This window comes from Strix aluco, chromosome 2, assembly GCF_031877795.1.
Source record: "Strix aluco isolate bStrAlu1 chromosome 2, bStrAlu1.hap1, whole genome shotgun sequence".
NCBI classification, from domain to species: Eukaryota; Metazoa; Chordata; class Aves; order Strigiformes; family Strigidae; genus Strix; species Strix aluco.
Window position 1 is genome coordinate 15587997 of NC_133932.1, and position 22972 is coordinate 15610968.

At 46.6% G+C, this 22972-nt stretch overlaps 1 protein-coding gene across 1 annotated transcript; it reads left to right on the forward strand.

Moving 5' to 3' along the window:
- On the forward strand, nucleotides 1-9572 carry CD200 (CD200 molecule). The gene is made up of 5 exons (XM_074816701.1): nucleotides 1-63; nucleotides 563-767; nucleotides 2411-2746; nucleotides 8406-8717; nucleotides 9226-9572. Exons 1-5 carry the CDS (start codon nucleotides 1-3, stop codon nucleotides 9570-9572), a joined length of 1263 nt encoding a protein of 420 aa, XP_074672802.1.
- Nucleotides 9573-22972: the final 13400 nt, after the last annotated feature.

Consider the following 22972-nt stretch of genomic DNA (forward strand, 5'->3'; position numbering starts at 1 on the left):
ATGGCAGCCCTGTCTTTCCAAGGGACAGGACTGGAGAAGGAGCATGGACCTGCAGAGATGGGGGTAACCTCAGTGGAGGAGAGGGAAGACCAAGTCTCTGCTTTTTCCCTGAGGCAACAAGAGCCCTCAGTTGGGCGCTTGGCTTGCTCTGGTCTCCTTACCTGGAAAAAGAGTTCTGTTGCAGCAGCATCAGCAGCTCCTGGGTCTCCACTGATTAACATGTGGTATGCAGACCTCTAACTGGGCCCTCTGAGTTACATGTTGGGGACATTCGTACTACTCATTGCAGCATGACTATTGACCTGAGCTCCTTTCCCTGAGCTCAGCTCAGGACCAGGGTGGCCTTTCCTCCTGCCCCCCGCAGACATTGGATGCTCAGCCAGCTTAGAAATCTGGGCTTGTGCTTAGGCACTTACAAAAACCTAACCTTATGGAAAGGGCGCTTGTGAAGAACCCAGCCTTGTAACCCGTTACAGCTGTCCATCTAGCAGCCCAGCTGGGAAATCTTCAGTTTGTGGCTCTGACTTTTGTTGTCACGTCCCCTGAAATTTCTGTTATTCAGCTGAGTGCTGGAGGGCCAGGAGGTTTTTACGAGGTGCCTGTTACCGTATGTGCAGGGAGGGGGAATGTCCCTAGAGTAAGAGCGAAGTGTATAAAAAAGGGGAAGCTGTGCTCAATGGATCAGGCACTCGCTCGTCTCGCTGAGCACACAGCTAAGATGATGGTCGCTTGTCTGCTCCTCTCCAGCATCTGGACCATTGCATCAGGTAAATCCCTTGTCTGTCTGTCTGTCTGTCTCTACTGTAATGGCGTTAAGGACCTCGGTGGCCCTGCCAGCCCGCTGCTGTGCTGCTGGGTACTGCAGTCCCTGCCTGGCATCCCCCGGGGCCAGCCCAGCGGTGGGTGACAGGGCACTTGTGGCACTGCAAGTGACTGCACCACTCGCATGGGGCTTCAGACATGTCACTGCAGGTTGTGCAGACAGCATCCTCTTCTTAATTTACCATCAGTGCATTTATAAGGTGCAGACAGATGTATGAATTCATTGCAATTTGCAGATCATAAACAAGGCAAATGTCCAAATGCTTCCAATGACCCGTGTGAATGAAGCTTGAGTTCATCTCCTGTTGTGGCTGGGATTTGGGTCAGAGTATGACACTGATTTGCTTTAGCCAGAACAGCATTATTTGTAGTGATTGACATGGTGCTTGTAGGTATCTGTTCAGGTCACTAAAAGTGTGGGTGTGTTTGGTTTTGTAATTAAAAATCACGTAGAAAAGACTGGATTTGTTTCAAACTAGCTTCCCCGGTGATGGTTTGTATTCTGCCTGTGGCACTACTGAGCTCTGAAAAGCAAATGACTGGCACAGCTTCACAGCTGGCTTCTTGGTCTCTGGCAGAGATCTGCCTGGCCACAGCCACGTCCACAGAGAGGGCAGGACCTGAGAGAGCTTTGTCAGGTGGGTTAACCAAGTGTACCTCTGGGCACTGCTCTTTAAAACCTGCAAAGACAGTTCCCTTTCTTGTAAACTGAATTATATGTTTTCAGTGCTGTAACTGTCCCTGCTGATATGTCCCTTCCCATGCCGATGTACACAAATAAACTTTAAAAACTGTTATCCTAAGAGGACTGTGGAGCTGACCTGTCAAACCTGGGAGTGTCCATTTTGCCTGCCTGTCTCCTTAATAGTTTTTCCACATGTGTCTGTGAATTGGCAGAGGAGACTGATTTTTTTGGTTTTCTTTTCCCTGGAGATCTTTAGTATCATGGCATTTATGCGATGAACGTTTTCTGTCTGTGGGTGTTCAGCATGATCTCAGCTGCTTCCCAGCTGCACGGCCTGAAGTCTGAGAAGGGAGGATGGATGCAGTTTGCCTCTGGTCCTCCCTACCTTGATTTCTCCTTCTGGTTTTCTGTTCTCTTGTCACTCTCTGACATGTGTGGATGCACAATGTATAGTGATACACGTAATAATTTTTAGCAGCTTTATTGATTTGCTTCTCTCTGCGCCACGGGAGGGCTTAGAGAGCAGTAATGCACTGATGGCCATTTGGGTATTAACATGGCTGAACATTTAGGGAACCTCTCCATGGGTGCCCATGGGATAAGAGTCTTAGCAGACAGAAATAAGTCACTCCCGACACCAGAACTACCCTTCTCGGTGGCACTGTCTGCAACACAGGTATCAGGCTGGTGAGATGCGTTGTGTGAGGGCTGTCAGGTCCAGCAAATTTCTCAGGACAGTTCTTTCAAGCTTCATTTTCATTTTTTTCTCTGGATGGAGGGGCAGAGACCCTCCAGAGCTGCTCTGCTCAGGAGTGAGGGTGAGGGTCTGGGCGGGGGTCTGCTGGGGTTGGGTTGCAGAAGAGTGGTGGGAAATGGTGAGTGTGGCACCTGCTTCTCCCCCAGGTTCCGTGCAGGTGATGCACAGAAAGGTCCAGTCAGTCCGAGCAGGAGGAAATGTTACTTTTTCATGCCGGTCAGTCACAAAAGAAGATGTGCTACAGGTGACCTGGCAGAAGGAGACGGACGGGGCTGAAGACAACATAGCGACTTATAGTATGATGAATGGCCAAAAGATAGCAAAGGACTATGTTGGCCACGTGAGCTTTTCCCACAGTGAGTTACAAGCCTCGGCCATCTCCCTTCATGGAGTCACCCTCCAAGACGAAGGATGCTACAAGTGCATCTTCAACACGTTTCCCTCAGGGGCTGTCACCGGCAGGATGTGTCTCAAGGTTTACGGTAAGGCATCGTAATTGCTTACAGGCTGACATCTGAGATCCAAGTTGTTTTCCCTAGGAAAAACCTTCTCTGACCACTGGTCATTGCTAAATTGCTGTGGCAAAGGTGGCTCAGCTTCCTCTCTGGCTCTCCTTTCTTCTCTGGTTTTACCTCTGATGGGAAATCAGTGTTCAACAGTTCTTTAATTTTCTTCCCCTTTAAGTCAACAACAGAGAGATCCAAAAGATGACGCGTAACACATGACTTCCTCCAAGTTTCCCTGGACATGTACTGTGCTGACAGCTGGCCTGCCACGCTCCTCTGCTTCCTTTCCCTGCTGCTCTCACCTCCTAAGCCTGGAAATCAGGCACTGTTTTCTTACTCTGCCTTCAGTCTTAAAGAAATTCAAGGTCTTCAAAAGGCCGAGAGGCATATGCATGACCAGAGTATCTGATTTTGAACTTTAGTAAAAATGATAATAGTTAGGCTGGGGTCAGGAAAGGGTTACAAAAAAAAAAAAGGCTGAAATACAGCACAGCTTGTGGACTTTGCCACACAAATATCTTGTGCGGGTCAGCATCAATCAGATTCAAGAAGATAGTTAAAACACAGCATGACTCGAGGCAGCAATATTTGACATCTCCATATGAAATTGTCAGCTAGCAAGTACACGCTGAAATAAAGACAAATAGATGTACCCAAGAGTGAAAAGCTGTTTATCTTTTGAGGGAGGGTCTTGGTTTTCTGCCAGTGAGAAAGCTGAGACATTAAACATGCCCTGAAGACACCCTGTTGCCTCCTGACTTTCTCATTGGTGACTCTGCTGTGGGGACATTGGCCAAAGGTCATGTCCCATGTGGAAAATATTGGTGTCTGGGGCCTGCTGCTGGTGGTATGACCCTTGCAGAGTATTTTGTTTATCCCTAGTACTTTCTGCTGACAAAGACACAGACACGTATGCCCACACATGTACCCATGTGCCAGGAGTCCTCTGCATGGAAAAAAAGATGCCCCTGGCTTATAGGGGAAAGATGACTTAAACAATAGGGGAAAGTGGGGTGAGGGGAAATACAAGGGAAAACCAAGCCTGGGACGAAAGTTCTTTTTCTTCTCTCTTAGAAAAGCTCCTAGAGCAGAAAAGAGAAATTAGGAGAAATTCACCCAATATTTCAGATATGAAGAGGAAGGTGTTCCTAAAGATACTCAGCCCTGAGTCATTCAGAGGTTAAACACTGATTATACATTACAGGAAAATATGGAAGTGCCTTGCAGAGGGATCCCATTCTTGTTAACCATGTAAATCTAAACACAGAGTTAGGTTTGTTCTGTTTTGTTCTGCTTGTTTTTTTATCCAAGTGGGGGAAATATTTCTCAAAATCATGAGCCTTGTGGTTATGGTTCATACTTTACCAGAGCACTACTTTAAAAAAAAAATGTTTTTCTGCTGCTACACGCACTCCTGCAAGCATCTCTTCCTGTGTCTCAGATGAAAACGCATCAACTGAGAAAGGTTTCACTTTTCTCGTGGGCAGGCATGAACCCGCAGCTCCTGCTGCACTGACACAGGCCCACGGGCTGCTGCCAGGGGCCAGCTCATGGGGGTCACCATGGCCTTCCTGAAACGTGCTTTATCAAACATGGCCTCGAGGGTCACCATGTATCAACTAAGTGTTTGGCACTGTGACAGAAGATTTTGGTTCACATATGGTGTATTTCATTGAAGCTAATTTATGCAATGTTACTTAAAAGCCACAGTCTTCCTCCCTTATTCCCCAACTCATAACGATGGGAACAACTTGTTTGAACAAGCCCAGAGGATTCCCCGGGGTGGAGCATGAAGCCAGCAGGAATCTCCCAAGGCTCAGGGATTCAGGGCAAGGTGAGCAAGACAGAATCACCAGCTGAAAATGAAAAGCTGCCATGTCTTTGCCCTCCAGAGGGGACTGCCAGGGAGTTTACAAGCTGGTAATTGCCCAACTGCAACAGCCTTTGCAAGAGGGGCTCTTCCAGGACAGGCACCGTCACTGTGTGACAAGGGGAAGTGAAACTGCGTAAGAACTGGATATAACACTGTGTAAAAAGAAACAGGTATGACTGATGGAATCTCAGACCTGCCTGGCTGAAAACAGAAAACCCAAGAAGAAGCAGAAGTTTCCTACCTTGTAGCCAAACCCATTTTGGAACAGAATAGTTTCAAGTAGGCTTGGTAGGTCTTTTTTGAACAGCCTGCTCACCTTCCCCCTCTGTTTTGCTTTGGAAATGTTTTGACAACCCTCACCACCAAAGAGGATGAGAATGAAACTCAGGAATGGGATCGAGTGAGCAGGTATGAAGAGAGGGGGTTGTGCCACACAAGAATGGGCAAGACTTGCAGAGTCAAAAAATTCCCCTGGCATTTGTTGGGCCGTCTTCAGAGACCTTGTGCCTTCATTGTAGATGACACCATTCACCTGAAAGTCTTGAGCACAGCAGAGAAATGCCATCACAATTTCTTAGATAAGGAAACCGGGCATGGTGTTGCTGGTAAACACCCATAGGGTTAGAAAAGGCTTTCTGTCATCACGAGACATACTGTAATTCCTAAAATTTTTCTATCAGTCTCTCTGAGACCACTGTCAAGCCTTCAAACATTAAAAGTTCGTCATGACCTGACAGTCCCCCTTTAATTACAGAAGACCATTACAGATAAGCAAAGCTGATGTACTTTACTGGGAAGTCCCTTTTTCAAATACTTGGGAAGACTGCCACAGTCACAGAATTAGGGAACATTTGCACTACTGCTCTGCAAGAGCTACTAAAAGAAGTACTTGCATACTGACTCTCTTGCGGGTACTTCTTCACTGGAAGAAAATATTTAGATGAAAGGCAAAAGAAGTGGTTACTTTAAGTGTACGTGTCAAACACCACCAGCAAGCATACGCTACCAAACAGCGTAGCAGGACTTTACTGCAAAAGCAAGCACTTACACATTTTGAATGTGCATCTATTACGGACACTTGCTAATGGGAAGCTCAACCCTACAGGACTTTTTTCACATGATAATCATTCCTTGGGGTCCAATGTGAGAAGAGAGAGGGCTGCTTAGTCAGAAGAAGAGCAGGTGTGGAGTGCATGTGTTTCTGCCAAGATACCGAGCAATTTTTCTCATCCCCTCTGGAAACCTCTGTGACAGCTTTCCTTTACTACTTTTGGATGTTGCACCTAATATTTGAAGTTAATGCTGTGGGTGGATATGCTATTTTTATGCATCCCGTGAGTGAAAGGAGAAGCTCAGAGGTCATTTATTAATCAAAACATAAACTGTTTGTGACACTTGTCTTTTCGTACATGGGAGATTTTAAGAAATTCCAGCTGAAATCCCCCTGCACTTCTTGTTGCTCTCAGAGTAACACTAGTGGATTTCATCGGTCCTGTGGGGTTTGAGTTTCTGTCTATGGGTGATGCAAAAAATGGGAAATACACATTTTTTTTTTCTAGGCAGGCACAACCATAGTAAATAAATGAGGTCTAGCCATAAAAAAAAAAAAAAAAAAAGCAAAAATGATGATATAAAATGTCTTGCTTCCACCCTCTGACAGTTATGGCTTGGAGTATCCAGACAACCTTGTGAGGTACATCTGGAATTGTACCAGCAGGTTATAGGCACCATTATGCATCTGACACAAGCTTTTTCCCCCTTTCACAGGATCATTCGGTGTCTGCTACACCTCATTCATAAGCAAATCTTTGTTTACCTCCTAAAAGGAAAAAGAATAATGTTTTCCTAAGAAGAATAAACTGATTTCTTTGTTGTTGTTTAAAAGTAGGATTACTAAATGATAGTGATATGTTTGCTAGTGTTGGGACAAAAATTAATTTCAGCATAAATATTGTGTTGATATAGGCTGCACCTCGATGACTGTGTTCAGTTTTGGGCCCCTCACTACAAAAAGGACATTGAATGACTCAAGCGTGTCCAGAGAAGGGTAACGAAGCTGGTGAAGGGTCTGGAGCACATGTCGTACGAGGAGCGGCTGAGGGAACTGGGGGTGTTTAGTCTGGAGAAGAGAAGGCTGAGGGGAGACCTCATCGCCCTCTACAGCTGTCTGAAAGGAGGGTGCAGAGAGCTGGGGATGAGTCTCTTTAACCAAGTAACAAGCGACAGAACAAGAGGCCTCAAGTTGCACCAGGGAAGGTTTAGACTGGATATTAGGAAACATTTCTTTACAGAACAGGTTGTTAGGCGTTGGAATGGGCTGTCCAGGGAGGTGGTGGAGTCCCCATCCCTGGAGGTGTTCAAGAGTCGGGTTGACATAGCACTGAGGGATATGGTGTAGTTGGGAACTGTCAGTGCCAGGTTAACGGTTGGACTAGATGATCTTCAAGGTCCTTTCCAACCTAGATGGTTCTGTGATTCTGACCATTGTTATTATTGCTATGTAAATTGCAACATGGAGTACTACTAAATATAGTAATAGATACTTTTTTAATCCAAGGGCATTCATATTAACTCAAACTTGAACGAAACTAGAATTGCCACTGCACTTAAATCATTAAAAAAAGTAATATTCTCAGAAACAGGGACCTAGAAGTAGAGTGTGGTTTGGACCCCTGTGCCATCAGCACAGGCACAGAAGTAGAAGGCAGGCTGGTGAGCTGCCATACAGAAACCTGTGGATTGCACTCCCAAACGGAGCTACATGCCTTTAGAGATCTTGGCCTGAGCAAACTGAGCTAATTAGACTGACTCTGAGCAGGAGCTTGGATTAGATGACTTCCAGAGGTCCTTTCTGACCTAAATTATGGCATGATTTTACAGCCAAAGAATAAATAGGTGATTTTTCCACAGGGCATAGACGTGTCCTTATGTGTTCAGATCTCCCCTGGAATTCTACTCAAGTTGAAAACAGTTTCCTGCACTCCTTTCTTTATTCCTTGCAAATACTGTTTGTATAAATAGGAATCAGCAAGCAGGCTTCACATGAGTGAGTAAGCATGAATGATGTCTGTAGTTCATCCTTCTCGCTGACTAAGACTAAATGTGACAGCATCCACAAATCCTCTAGGGTGAGAAGGAGTTCAGAAGAAATGACCTTTAATGAAGGTTTTGAGGGGTGCCATGACATTCTCAAAACCCGACACTAGAGGGAAGGGAGTTGTACAAGCACAAAGCCTCCACAGGTGAAATCCTGTGGTGTAACCCCATACAAATTCACTATTGCTGTCTTGCATACATAGATGCACTTAGTCCTTTGGTCCACAAGCCTACATATCTCAAACAGCAGTAAAGCTAATCCTGAAGATACATTTAAGGGAAAAGAACAAGAATCTTGACTCACTGAAGCAGTTCAGCCCTTTCAGAGGGAGGAGGACATGTGGTTTCATGGTTTTACTACCTGTTGATTTTTACTCGTCCATAATCACCACTTCTCAGTTGGGATGCAGCAGTTCTGCCATTAATAACAGAATTGAAACAGGATGCTTCTACTCTCTTATCCTTTGTTTTTTCCAAGCTCTTCTTTTCCAAACTGCTGCCTGATCACTTTCATGCTTATTTGTCACTTTGGGGGTGGCTTTGTGGTGTTGGGGAGGGGGAGGCAAGATTAGTTATCAATGTTATCCTCCAAGATAGTGGTAAATACAGATGCTCTTTGTTCAAACATGAGCAGAAAGTAATGGATTTTGTCACTGTGTTTTATAGCCATCTTGGACCACAGAGTGGAGGCTAAGCTTATACCCAGTCCAGACAAAGCTGAGAACTCTGAGAAACTGGTGGGGATAAGCTGCTCAGCAACAGGGAAACCAGCTCCAAAAATCACCTGGCGCCTTCCCAGCATCCTGCAGCAGAAACCAAGGGAGTACCACATCAAGCTTGGCAACCAGACTGTGACTGTCATCAGCAATTTCACTCACATCCACTCCAAAATCCTCCAGGAGTACCCCATCGCCTGCGTGATCCAACACCCTTCTCTAAATGTGACTCTGGTCCTGCCCACAGACAGCCTGGTGCAGGGTCAGTATGTAATCCTGCTCCTGCCCTGGAGTGGGGAGGAAAACACGAAACACCTCCTGGGGTAGATCAGGAAACTCCTCAGAAGGTTGGGGGCAGGTGGAGAAGGCACCTGGAAGAGCAGCTGGGGCTGGGCTTGGGGGGATGGAGGAGGTGTTGGGGAGCATCCAGACTTACTGCTCACCAGGTCCCCTATATACCATGATGTGCCCCAGCCTCCCTGCCTCTACCAAGGACTTGCAGGGTTTCCCTGTCACGTAGCCTGACACACCAACAAGACGTGCTGGCTTTGGGTAGGTTGGAGGGGCTGGGTGCCGCATGCCCAATGGCAGCATCAGACCCCAAGCACAGGTCTGCTGGTGGTTCCCCTTGTGTGTGTGCTGGCACGTGCTCCCAGTGCCCCTGTCCACCCCATCTCACCCAGGGGACTGGCCAAGGGATGTCTGAAATGGCTTTGGGGTGGTTTTATTTTCTCCATGCACAAACTGAGTACCCGCTGCTTTCCCCACAGGTCCGGACAGCAGCGTGGCACCGGCCATTGCCATTGCAGTGGGGGTGCTGGTCCCCCTGACTTCTCTTCTCCTTCTCGGCTGCCTCTTCCGCCGCTGCCTCAGGCACCTACGTGACCCGGAGAGAAACCCAGCCTGGCCGTGCTGGGTAGGTCTGCCTTTCCCCAGGGCGCTGCAGGGCTCACCCACACCAGTCACGGGGCTCGACACCGGGACCCGTCTCTGCCCAGCCACCCCAGGGCTGTCGGCGTGCTGCCCAGCCCAGGCTGCACCTGTGTTGGAGAGGGACAAAGGGATTAGTCCCCAGCCAGATGGCTGGGTAGCAGCATGCTGGGAAGGGGAAACCTGAACGTGCTTAGCCAAGCCCATAGGCACCCAACAGCGATGACAGCTAGAAAACATTCACTTTCTCAATGACAAGGCATGCTGCAGGGGAAGCATCGCTCTGTTACTATATTTGTGCACAAAATAGTTGTGCAAGCAGTGGCCATACCCATGCATGATTCTTTTGCATCTTCTAAAACAGCCATCCTCCAGCATGTCCAAGGCAGCTCACAGAGGAAGCAGCTTCGAGGATGTGTCTCAAACAAAATGGGGTCTTAGAGGAAGAGTGTGCCTCTGTGAGGAAAGCCCAGGGCACTGCACTGCAGCAGGGGCTGAGACGCTGCTGGCTGTCCTCTGAGGCTGTCTGACACAGGGGGTGAAGGATGCAAGCTTGAGGTGAGGCTAAACTGAATGAGGTGGCATTGTTTCAGAAAATCGTAGCACAGTTTTGTGCAGAAGGCACCTCAGCCTCCTCGTGGGATATGCCTAGATTGGGCACCCTGACTTCTGATGAGTGTTTTGGAGAGAAAGAAGCAGTGGGAGGAAATGTGATATATGTCTTCCATGGGCACCATGCTTCTAGGTCCAAGCTGGAGCCTACTGGAGGGGTTGTGAGGGGAAAACTTCAGTCTCCCCTCACACAGAGGTTTGCAAGGACCCATTTGGTAACACAAGTAGCCAGGATCTTTACCCTCGCACTGAAAACTTCCATGTATTTTGAAGAAGGAAAAAAAACCCCAACAACCTCTCTTCTGTTAGGTCCTTCCTGCCTGTACCAAGGCCAAGAATTGTGGGCAGTATGGAGCTGCAGGCAGGCGGGCTCCCATGGTGCCCCCCCATCCCGGCACACTGCTGAACACCTGAGCAGCTGCCCGCCCTACACGTGTGAGAGAGAAACATCTTACAACGGCACCTCGGACTTTCCAGCAAACCCGCTGCGACTCACTCCAAGAGAAATACAAAAAAAGGACTATTTATAAATAGATATTTATTTTGTTACACAATAATATTCCATTTTGTAGAAAAAAGCTGTAAAGTATTTATTTGAGACTCAGGCTGGATGCATGGATCTGCATTATGAAACTCATGTTTTGTATTTTCTGGGGTTTTGAATATTATGTTTATTCCTTTCCAATATTTTAACATTGCAAGCTCAAAACTGGGTGGGGGATCATCTGAAAGAGGGCAGCATTTTGTAGGAGTGCTGGCGTGGGAGGTTTTGCTGATGGCCCAAAGGAGACCCCACCAGGAGCCAGGGTGCAGAAAACTCATGGAGCAGCCTAGTATGCTGATGTGAACTTCAGGTGTTGAACCTGTTCCCCAAAGGGCACGAGAGATCAGGCCAAGACTGCAGCTGGCCTGAACTTGTAACCCAGGTGCCAGGAGTGACAGGCTTCAAGCCAGGAGTCATCAGGCATGGGGAAGTTGCCAACTCTGACTTCCACCAACCTTTCCTAGAAAGTAATGCAAAAGCAAAGGGCACATAGATGTTTCCTTCTCCCCTCTTTTTCTTCTGTGCTTTTCACAACCCCCTTCTTAAATTCCCTAATCCATCACACCTGCCTTATGTTTCCAAGCATCCCATCTGCCTGCAGGAGGCTGTAGGGAGATAAAAGGGCAGTTGCAAGGGCAGTAGACTGTCTGGTGTGTCATGCTGCAGTAGCAGGTGAGTGCAGTGGGAAACAGGAGGCTGGTAGGAGTGAGGAGGTAGGTGCTGTGTGTGGACAGGTGTACATCAGCACAGGGCAACAAGTGTTACTTATTGCTGAAATTTATTGCTTATAATCTGTACATCAGATCTGAGCAGTTCTGTAATTCTCTGACTCCCACCCTATGCCCATGAAATCTCTCCTTGTAGGCCCAGGGAATGAGATATGAGCCCACCCAGCTGGTGTGATCTTGTGGGCAGCATGAAGACAGCCAGCACAGGCTGATTCTTCTCCTGACTTCCCGGAGCAAGTGCATGTCATCTGGTTTCTTCCTTACCCATCTATTTCAAATGTGTATCCCAGCTGAATCAGGCTGAGTTGTAGTCAAAAGCCAAGTAACCTAAAATGAAAGCAAGTGGGTGAGTTGAGAATGAATAAACCTAGTCCTTGTCATAAAATGCTTTTTTAGGCTTCGTAATGCTTAGTAATAGTGCAGCTGGCAAGTGCGGGGAAAGGGGAACTGGCTGCAACTGTCACAACCAGGAATTTTTCTCCTGAGACCCATAACCGTCAAAGGAGGAAGCCACATTTTGTCCAAGCTTTCCTGCCATTGCAGCTTAATTTCCTCCTCGTCTGTGAAGGAAGGGGCCAGGGGAGAAGTGGGTTTTTTCCCCCAGGTTGGTGGTTCACTGGGGGCAGAGGGCAGGGCTCAGCCCCAGCGCTCCCCTGATTGGGCTGAGTAGTGTCTGCCCTCACCACTGAGCAGAGTCCCCACTCGTGCTTCAGGGGGTTTTTCTAGAGGGTTTTTTGAGTTTTAAAAGAAGGTTTCTGCTAATGTTTAAATTAACATGTCTTTTTTTAAAAAAGAGAAATGAGCCTCTCACAGAAACAGGGAGTCTGGACATGGGTAATGAAAAGGATTTTCAGAAGGATAGGAGAAAGGCACAAAGTTGGCAAGAAACCTTTATAAACCCGGGAAGATTGCAGAGACCACTTATTAATATTTTCTACAAGCTGATCACCTGGAGTAGGGGAAAGCAGGGTTTGGAGTCATGAAAGTATCTGTTTACTTGCAGGATTTTAATTTCTTTTACTATTTAGCTGAATGTTGAATTGTGAAAAGCTTTTGTAGGTTTGTACTTATGAGTACGATAGGAGTAGAGACAGTGTAAAAGAAGAGGGTGCTTCCAAGCAAAACACTGTACAAGAAAGGAAGATATCCATTTATTTGTCTTTCATGATATTGGAATGAGAAGAGCAAATGACATCCAAAGGCAGAACACTTAAACCCAATACATGTATATGCCTTCATGCTATACAAAGCCAGCTCCTAAAATGCAATGCCATAAAACATTACACGTTAGTGCTGTGGAGTTTGGCTTCATGTAACAATGAAATGAGTGTGAGCATACAGACTGTGTGTAATTAACTGTCTGTTAGCTGGAAAAAAGGGTACAAAATAGATACAAATTGCCTTTCAGGGAAAAAAACAAGTGTGTGACTGAGGGGATCAAAAGATTTTACTGTGAGTGAATAACATCCTAACTGCTGTTCTGAGGTTTCTTTGTGATTATCTTGTGTTTGTCTGTCCAGTTATCTCTGTTAAGAATTTGGCAGTAATTCTTTGGAGGTTATATTGCGGATGAGTTTATACAGATAGTATTTATTTTGATAAATAGTATCTAGGCTGTGAAATGTGGCAAATTTTGAATAGGTCTTGGGAACTAAATAAAACTGATAAGAAATTAAAGTGGAATGGACTGCTCTATTTTGCTGCTCCAATATGAGTGATATGAAGCAGGTTAGCTTTATAAGCAAACAGAAGCAGAGCATGTTTTCAAAGTTTACTCTACAGGAATGTTCTGAGCTACTATTGCCACTACCAAAAAGACCCAAACTGCAAAAAGCCTAGGTTTTTGTCTGTCTCATGGCCAAGCAGTTGTTTGTCTGACCCAACCCTGCCTTCAGCCACCTCCTGTCACTGCAACCTGTCCAGCCCTGGGCAGCAGTGGTGTCAATGCAGGGCATAATTTTTCTTAACAGATGGAAAAAGGGTAAGCAGGAATGCCACCCTCCTGCTTGCCTCTTGAGTAAAACTGGCTCTGGGTAACGTTTCTGCAAAGCAAATGGGATTATTTAGCCTGCACCTCTCAGCTCTGGGATCCTTTGATCTTGACGTTAGCCAGCTTGGGTTAAGGTTTAAACTCATGTAGGACCTTAAGACAGTGTCCCTTTAAAATGTGTATTTTGTATTTATATATATTGGTATGTAATAAAGGGTCCTCAGGATTCATAAAAGGTCCGGGTTGCTGTTTTGGCATGCCAGGCTGTTTCAGAGATGTAACCTGTTGGTATTTTTCTCTGCCTGGGTACCAAGCTCCCAATTCTAAGAGAGCAGTAAGGCATAAAGGAATCGTCCCAGCAGATCTGTCTGAACATGTGACTTTGAAATGTAGCTGAAATGCTGCCCTTAGACATTTTACAAGTCACTGGCTGAAATAGGAAAAATATTCTTTTCCCAAAACTGCTGCTGGCAGAGGGATGGAACTGAATCCACACAGTGAAAAGGAACTTTGTTTTGGTGATAGAAGATTGAAAGCATCATTCATAATTTCTCTGTTGTGTGAGCCTGAGGGAATGAGTCACCAACTAAATACTACACTGGTAGGGTTTTTTTATGAACTCAGACATGGAAGAAAATATAACCTATTGTTTTTCATCTGGTTTTCAGCACTGAGACCCTGCAAATCTGTGGAAATAATAGAGTTGCACTAGTTGAGTTCATTTTTCTCTTTCATAAATGAGACTATTGAACCAGGCAGATAAAAATCAAGCATGCTTTTGTTTTCACTCTTAGTATACCAGAAAATACTCATATCTTGGAAGCCATACAAAGGGCCTTCTCACATGTCCGATGCTTTCATCTTTGCTCATATAAAGCTGTTTGTGAAAGTAGCACTGAACTTGTTCAAGGTGTTTGCAGATGGACTCTGTTGTAGTCTGTTCAGCTTTGAAAAAAAAAAACCACCTGAAATTTCTGGGAAGCCTGAGGGAACCCTCAGTCTAAGACCCATACATAATACAAACACAGTTTTGACTTCTCTAATTTGTCAGAAGCTGCAGTCCTTAACTACCCTAAGGAAAAGGAAGAAAAGGCAGCTTGTCTAGTAAAAGAGCACTTGAAATTGTACATGAAAGACTAAGATGCAGTGAAAAGCTGGCAGAAAAAAACCCTGCACTTTCAGACTAAAAATTAGAGGGTTTTTTCAATCAGAATATTTTATTTGATATTATCATTCAAGTTACAGAATGTCCAGCATCTCATCATAAACACCCAGGGTTACAATTTAGGCTTAAATAAACCAATTTGCCTTGAACCTTCCTTGTCTGCAGTGATGTAGCTATTTTCATAAGTGAGATTGGGGTGGTTTTTTAGCTGCCCATCAGCTGAGTAAAAAGAAATATCTTTGTTTGCTACAGGTTTATCTTTAAATACCAGGACCTGTACACAAAGAAGAGAAAAGAGGGCATGTCCTAGTATAGTTTTCTGAAGATCTTTGCCTATCTACTTCAGAACAGTTTAATTTTAAGGGTATTAAATGTAGGCTGTCTCCTTTCTAGAAAGGATTTATAAATAGAAGCAAGGTATCAGTTCTTTACTGAATGCTTCAGTATTTATCTAGGTATATGACTTCAACACTTCTTTCTGAAAATCTTTATTGTAAAGATTTCTGACCACGTCAGGACAATCAGAAAGCATTCCTCAGTCTAGCTCAGGCTGCATGGTGAAACCAAGACCTTGCTCCACCACCAACAGAAAGTGCTGAGCTCCCTGCAGGTTCCTCTGGGGTGGAAACCTTCTGAATAGCATGCAAAAGGAAGGGGGCCAAATCCTGGGTCACCGGTAATAACACCCCAGTCTAAAGTGGGGTCATGCACCAGGCTTTCCAGTTGGCTCTGTCCCAGCAGAAGGAACTTGTGGTCATCATGCAGTTTTAACTCCTCTAGTCTCAGGTTTGCTGTATCATTCTGCTGTGGAACTGGCAGATGTGGGTTTAGAGGCCAACTTGGAAAAAGTGAAGCCAGAAGCACCAGGAAACAACACCAGTCATCACTAGTGGGACAGATGTCTTTCCTGAAAGGTGAGAGAGAAGGTCTGGGGATCCTCTACTTGATTCTCTGCAACTTCCTTCATTCCCTTAGCACATTTCTTCTTCCTTTGCTCTTTTTCTGGTCCACAGGATCCAGAGCTGATGTACTATCAACCAGTGCAATGCCTCTGTTGCAAACAGAAAGTTTGCCCTTTGCTTTCCTGTTACTCGACTCAGCCACATAGTTTCTCTCCTGGTCTGTTTGAGGTTGTTTCCTCTCCCTGATGTTATTCCATCTCATCATAACTTTGAAGATGCTGTCCCCTCGCCTGGATCACCCCTCCTCTGCTGGGCACCCCTTTCCCTTCTCCATCCAGGGTTGTCACAGGGCTGAGCTGGGAAGTGGGCGTTAGGGAAGGAGAGGGGACCAGGGCAAAAGGGCACATGCAGAGCCTGAGGGCAGTGGAAGGGGCTCTAAGTGAAGACAAATGGGGGAATGATTTCCCCAGGAAATCTTTCAGGTTGGTAATTTGTTAGAAAACAAGTCTTTAGGACTTGGCTGCTTCTGGGAGACACACTTCTCACAAGATTAGCTTTGCAATGAGGGTGTTATCTGAGCTCTATCATGCTCTGCAGCCTCTCACTTCTGCAGGGCATTAGCAGCTGGGGAAGGAGAGTGCTGGGCACAGCTGGGAGCCGATGCTGTGGGAGGGAGCTGGCACTGGGTATCAGTTTCTGACCAAAAGTATAAAATCTCCATAACCTCCTAACTGAAGTAAACATGCTACCAACAGGAAACGAAGGGAGTGAACCCTTTCAGTGACAACTGCTCTCAGAGTGTCTGCAGTGTTTGCCAGGCTGATGTCTGCCCTTCTTGGCTCAGCAGCCAGTGTGTCTGGGCTTGCAGCCAGGAGTGAGCCAACATTTCCTTTCCCGCTCACCCTTTCATCTACAGGCTGTGACCAGAACCAGGGTGCCCCTTGGTCTCCGGCAGAACTGAGAACTAGAAACATGAACTAACAGAAAGGGGGAGAAAATACAGTGCTATAAAACTGCTTATGGACAGTCTTTCTCTTCACTAGTAATTCTCCTCTTTGGCACTAGCAGAAATAGCAAAACTAAAGCCTGAAAAAGAGTGGTCCCCAGAAGGTCATCTTTTCCATTTAATCCTATGGCAGCTCTGCAGACTTTAAATTTTCAAATTTTTTTTCTTCAGAAAATAAGAATTAATTAAGGTCAGACTCTCCAGTACTTACAGTCCAAACACACTGCGTTATCTGAGAAGTTGAGAGCATTGAGGTCTGGCTTGGACAAGCAGTCCTCTGGGATAGTTATTTTCAAACAAACAACTGCATCTTCCAGGGCCTTTGGTAAACACCTGAAAAGAGAAAATCAGCTGTTTTCTTTTTGCGTGCAAGGTTCAGGAACTACATAAAATAAAGCAAAAGTTGGGGAGGAGGGATGTGGAGAACAGTGTAATAAATTGAACAGATTATGTTTCAATAATCTGACCTGTTACCAGGACCTTTTAGAGGTGCAAGTGCCATTTTTGTACATCGTTATCTTGTGTGTGAGCAGGTGGTGGCATGTTTTGCCCCACAGCATGCCGTTGGCTGGTAGGATCCTTGCCCAGGTAAAAAAGCAGTGAGATTCAGAGGGTAAAGGTTGTTGCTGTTGTAATAAAAATATCCACACCCATTTTACTGCCTGCATAATGAAGAGTTTCTAGAATGGGGGAAGTGAGCACAATTTAAGGTGATTGCACAAAGCTCTCCTCTCACATAGGAAAGAAATTGAAGATACACCTCCACAAAACTCTTTAGGCATGTGACCCAATACTGGTGCCTGCACCTGGGTCTGTTTTCCCATCTCCAACCAGGCTCTGTGGACAGATGAGAGGGGAGCACATCTGTTCTGCTCTGTCTACTGTATCTTGGGTGCAAGATCCATGTTGCAGTGGTATTTCTGTTGGCTGCTTAGCAGTAGCTAGGGCTGGATTTTTGCTCGGAGCAGCGAGCTCGCTTCCTCATGCAGCTGCCAACGTGCATTGAGCATGATCACCTCCACTTGCTCTTCGGTCCTCCTAACACTGGAAAATCCCTGTGTGACCTTCACAGCATCTTCTCTTGTCCTTGCCCTCTCTTTCTTGTCTCGAGTTGCTTCTGCAAAAAAGATTGTTTTTGTTGAGGTTTTTTGCTTTGTCAGTAAAGGGCCTGAATTTGAGCGGCAATTCTGACCCTGGGAAAGGGGACATAAGTGAGTTGCCAAGGCTTCTCTACTATGTGCCATAGAGTTTGCTGTGGAGCATCACTCAGCAGGCCCCTGGGGTCTCGCTCCAAGTCACAGAGAGGGGGGTCCCAAGTGCTCCTACCTGGCTGCTCCCCTGGGGCAAGGCAGCTCCTTCTGCCCAGAGCAGAAGTCTGGGAAAGGAGACTGAGATGGGAACCAGCATCAGAGGGGATAGAGCCAGGGAAGGGGAGAAAAGGTGAAAATTCCTGAGGGACCCTGTGGAAAGGCTCTTACATGGTGGCTCTTTGCCTGCAGCACAAGCTGGTGCTGTGAGGCCCAGTGAGAGTCTGGATGGAGCCTCTTCCCCTAACGGAGGTGTTGGGAGGGATGTTCTGGAGTCCACCTCACAGTTTTATGAATTAATCTACAAAGTGCGGGGGGGGTGGGGTGGGGGGTGGAGGGGGGGAAGGGAGGGATATGTTAACCCATAGAAACCTGCAAAAAATCCAAAACATTATGCTGCCCTTCCTGATGGAGGGAAGAGTCAAATTAATAAATAGCAGAGATGAACACAGGCAGAATGTGTATGGTATTTGCTTCTTGTATTTTCCTGTAAGATGGCTTTTTCCCTTTCTTACAGAAAAAATGAGAAAAAATTGCACACTGGTGGGTATCCTTCTGTAAATACAGCTAGAAACTTCACATGGTGATTAATCTCACTACTAGATTACCATGCGGCCAGGAAGTGTGCTGTGTGGTTTTACAGCAAAACCCTTGGGCACAAAACCTTGCCCTTGAGCCCAGGAGCACTGTTGCACCCCTGGCTTTCCCTTTCTGGAATTACATGGGATGCAAATGCATTTGGGGTGGGGAGACTTCAGCCAAATCTGCCCTCTGCAGAGACTCCTTTCATAATCCAATTTGTGGGTTTGGTTTGCTTGTGGGTTGGGGCGACGCGGTGGCATCTGCAGGTGTCTCCATGCTGCCCTCTTGGTGGAGAATCATCTGTTCTTGCTTGCAAGTCCTCTGTGCCAGGTCCAGGGAAGGAAAGTGAATGCCCTGAGGACCCTGGAGTGGTGCCCAGCGTGGTGCTCAACAGGCTGCAGAGGCAGTGATCCACAGGCAGCACCTCCCTGCCAAAGAGAAAGGGAGAGGAGGCTGCCAGGGCCCCTGGCCCCTCGTTTCTTCCCTCTTTGCCAGCCACCACCAGTGCTTACGAGGAAGATCCCACATTTACACCTTGCAAGGTGCAAGTCCTTCTGATGGCACTCACGGAGGAGCTCAGCAGCATGGGACTCACCAGAGGCAATACCAAGCTTTGCTGCTGGGGAGGGGGGAAGAAAAAGGGGAGGGCACCGTTTATTACCAGCTCTGGTAACCGGTGCAGTCAGCAGGGAGACGAAGTTGTGCTATTGCTCAGCCACCCTAATGAAATTAATGATTGACCAGACATCCCGCCCCCCCCCCCCCCCCCCCCCCCCGGTGAGGGATTGAGGGGACAATGTCCACGTGGCTGGCTGCTCCCTGCCAACCCAGCTGCTGATTGGCATTCGAGGAGCGCTTTGAAAAAAGGCGCGAAATCTTCAACTGTCCTCCTGGGTATGCCAGCTGCTCTCTGAGGAATGCTGAAAAAGGGGGTGAGCTTTCCTGGGCAATTGTTCTGTCCCACGATGCTTTTTTCCCTGCTTCGCTGGGCTGAAATCTGCCTGCTGCTGCTCTGTGGAGGCTGCCAGCTGGAGGAGCCGGCGATGGGTGAGTGGAGCACCTTTTTCCTGCACAAGGTTAAATCTGGAGCAGCATCAGCTTTTCTTGGCAAGAAGAGAGATGCAGATGCCATCCTTACTGAAAAATACTAATTGATAGCTGGAACAGTGGCTAGTAATCTGGGGGTTGGTCAGCAACAAAATCAGGAAATGCAGGTCAGAGGGCACAGGGCAGTCTGTTTGCACTCAAGCTGTATATTCAGCCCCTATATTCCTTTCTTTGTAAGTGCTGAGAAGCTTCTCAGCACAAGGGGTCGAACAGGTTTGCATTTCCAATGCACACGTCTGGGCTGTGGGAGAGGCTGGGGCAGGGGGATATCCCTCTGTAACTGTTTGCACTGTCTCCCAGCTGTGGGGTGCCCTGGGCTGCTCTGCACCCCTGCAGGTGCCAGTGAGAGGGGAGCAGGGATGCACTCAGGAGCTTGTTGGGTGGTTGCTGTGTGTCAGGTCTGGAGAGGACAAGTCTGAGCTCCTGGGGACAAAGGCGAGCTCAGAGTAACACACTGGAAAAAAGCAGGCAGACAAGCCCAGGGCTCGAGTTTGCTGTGCTTAAGGAGCCTACCTGCCCTCTGTTCCCATAGCACCTTCCTCCTCACCACAGGGAATGTGCAGCATAGGCTAATGATGTGGTGGCCAACCATGAGACCAAGGTTGTCTGTGGTCTCCCAGTGTGCCACGTGGCCTCATGGTGGAGTTCTTTGCTCCAGTGCTCTGCAAGATGGGAACACTGTGGCTGGAAGCTTCAAGGTTTTCCCCTAGCAAACTGCTTTTGGGGTTTGCTTTGTTCCTAGGTTTGAAGGAAGCTGTGAAATCTGATAGCGTTATTACAGCAGCCCTTGGCGGAGAGGCAAATTTCTATTGCAACTTCTCATTCTCAGTGGAAGTTTTGCAAGTCACCTGGCAGAAGAGAAACAGGTCTTTCTTCCAGAACATAGCCACCTACAGCACAAACCATGGGCCAAACCTGATAGGGTCATTTCAGAAGAAAGTGCGTTTCACTACAGCAAGCCTGAAGGCCTCGGCTATCACAATCCAAAATCTCACATTCGAGGATGAGTCCTGTTACAGATGCATTTTCAACGTGTTCCCTCACGGCTCTTTCAGCACAGATATATGCCTCAACATCCAAAGTAAGTTTTCTCACTTTCTGGCACTCAGGACAAGTCTGATGTGGTCAGGAGTTGGGTAAGGCATTATCCCTTCCACTCCATGGAGACTTTCCACGCAGCAGCGTCTCCTTGGCAGATAGTGTCCAGAATTGCTGCACCTTTCCTCAGAGGAGGTGAAGGTAAATAAGCCAGGAGATGCTTTCAGATAAGAACCCCCACACAGAGAGGTGACCTGTCAAACTTTGACCATAAACTCATCACAGAGTAAAAAGTACCTTCTCTTTTTGCTCTCAGCGATTTCTGAACTAACAGTGGAATACGTTTCCCACCTGCCCACCGAGGGTCTCTTCACTGCAGTGTGCTCAGCAACAGGAAAACCCGCCCCCAAAATCACCTGGCTGGATGACAGAGACCTGGATGAGTCCTCTGAAATACACCATGTCCAAAATGCAAACGGAACAGTAACGGTGGCAAACAGACTTACCATCTCTACCAATCACCTCAGTGCCTTGGTCTGCCTCCTTGACCACCCACAGGGAAGGAAAATGAAGGCAGTTTGCCTGGAAAAAGGAAGAGAAGGTAGGCTGTGCTTGTATGGAGAGGTGAAACATATAGTGGGGAGCACTTAGGAAAGTATCGGCAATTGTGGGAGTGCAGCTTGTACTTACATAGGTCTCACTAGACATTATTCTGGGACTTCAGACCTCATGCTAGATGAAGATTTCATGACTTGAAACCATCCAGAAGACTCCTCCCTGTGATATCTTTGTGTCTGTATGGTGGGTGTGTGCATATATATATATAATAAATATGTAGATTTGTGTGTACATATGTCTCTGTTTATATTTCTACATAATCACTTATGTAGATGTGATCAGCTCTCCAGCATTATCCACAGCTGGAGGGTACCAGCAAAGAAGGCCCCTGGCTGTCAAATGCTGGGGAACAACACTTCACATGGAAGATCTTGCAGGAGGGTATGTCTTAGGAAGGATGGGAGACTTTCCTCATGATAAAACTTCTTCATACAGAAAGAGAAACACCAATAGATCAAGAGTAAAAATGCTGGGTTTCTTTTCCCCTAATACCAGAAAAATGTAAGACAGTATCAGTATGTATTTATTTATTTATTATTATTTAAAAAAATAAAATAATTCCTCACCTACGACAGTGTTATGTTGTTACACTGTTCCTTTCTCTTCTTTGAAGAATGAATGAGCACAAATTGATTAATGTTTCACTTCAGTCCCAGTCTCTAGAAAAGGACATGAGAAACATGTTGACATCCCTCTATGTTCTATGTGAACTTACTGGTTTCCTTTTGCAGGTGTTCAGAAGAGCACAATTATCATGGCTGTGGTGTTCTTAACAATCTTCATATATTGCATCAACAGAGAAAGGAAAACGTAAGAATAATTTCCATTTTCTTGCAAATGACATGGCTTGCCTGTGTTTACCTTGCAATTTGTCTTTCTTCTTCCTGTTGGTGTTTTTATAGACCTACCCTGGAAATTTATCCAGGTGGTAACACATCTTTAAAATAACAAGAGTCACTCTAAATGCCGGGAGGTTTCTAAGCATTATGTGACTAGTTAATGTTTTGGTGTTCTTTTTTTTTTTCCCCAGACTGAAGAGATGTATTGCACTTAGAACACCTGCAAAGGAGAAAGGCTTACACCAAGACCTAAGTGAGAAAGCCATGAGCCTGCACACGCCAAAGGACCAGCATGTTGTTTATCAAAATGAGGTAATGCAAATGCCCAAGGCTTCCAGTAAATATTCACATCCTTCAAAAGCCTTGACAACACTTACCAGGAATGTGACCTCTGACTCTCATCAAGAGACAGGGTCCACTCCTGATGTCATGTCTTTGTTGCATGGGACAGCCACACCAGGTAGATGACACCATACGTGCCCCATCTAAACTCTAGCAATGCTGGGGAAGGCCTGGAGTGTGAAGGAGAAAAGTTAGTCAATGGTTAGGTGAAAAGACATGAAAGAGGTACTGGAAATGCCCAGGATGACGGATGGGATGTCCCTTCTGGACAAAGGTGAGGGAGCGCTGCAGACCTCAGGTGCTGTAACCAGCAGCCTCACGCAGAAGTATCCCCAGAAAAGACTGCCCTGCTCGTCACGCAGGCATGAGGGTGCTCTGGAGGGCTGGTGGCATCCACAGACAAAACCAGTAAGTGGCCACAGCTGGGAGTCACCCCTAGTAGCCACTTTCCTCTGACCTCCCTCAGATTCCCTGTCTTCCTTGCAAGCTCTTGCTAGTCCTGTGCTGTGAATGGGAGCCCTCTTGTCTCCCCATCACTTCTATCTGCCAGATAACGTAGAGCTTTGTCGTGGTTACAACACCATTGTGCTGGGTCTTTTGCAGAAACAGACACCAGTCTCCTCACTTCGCAAAAGGCTACCAGGTCTGAAAAGAAACCTGAGAGAGAAAAAAAATTGCAGGCACTTGTTTTCAGAGGAAGTGGAGAACCTCAAAAGCAAGGTCGATGGCGTATCTGAGAGAGAACCTGTTGGGTTATGTGTCGAGGAGCTCGGCTGCACACCCCTGAAGGAGGACAGAGAGGCAACA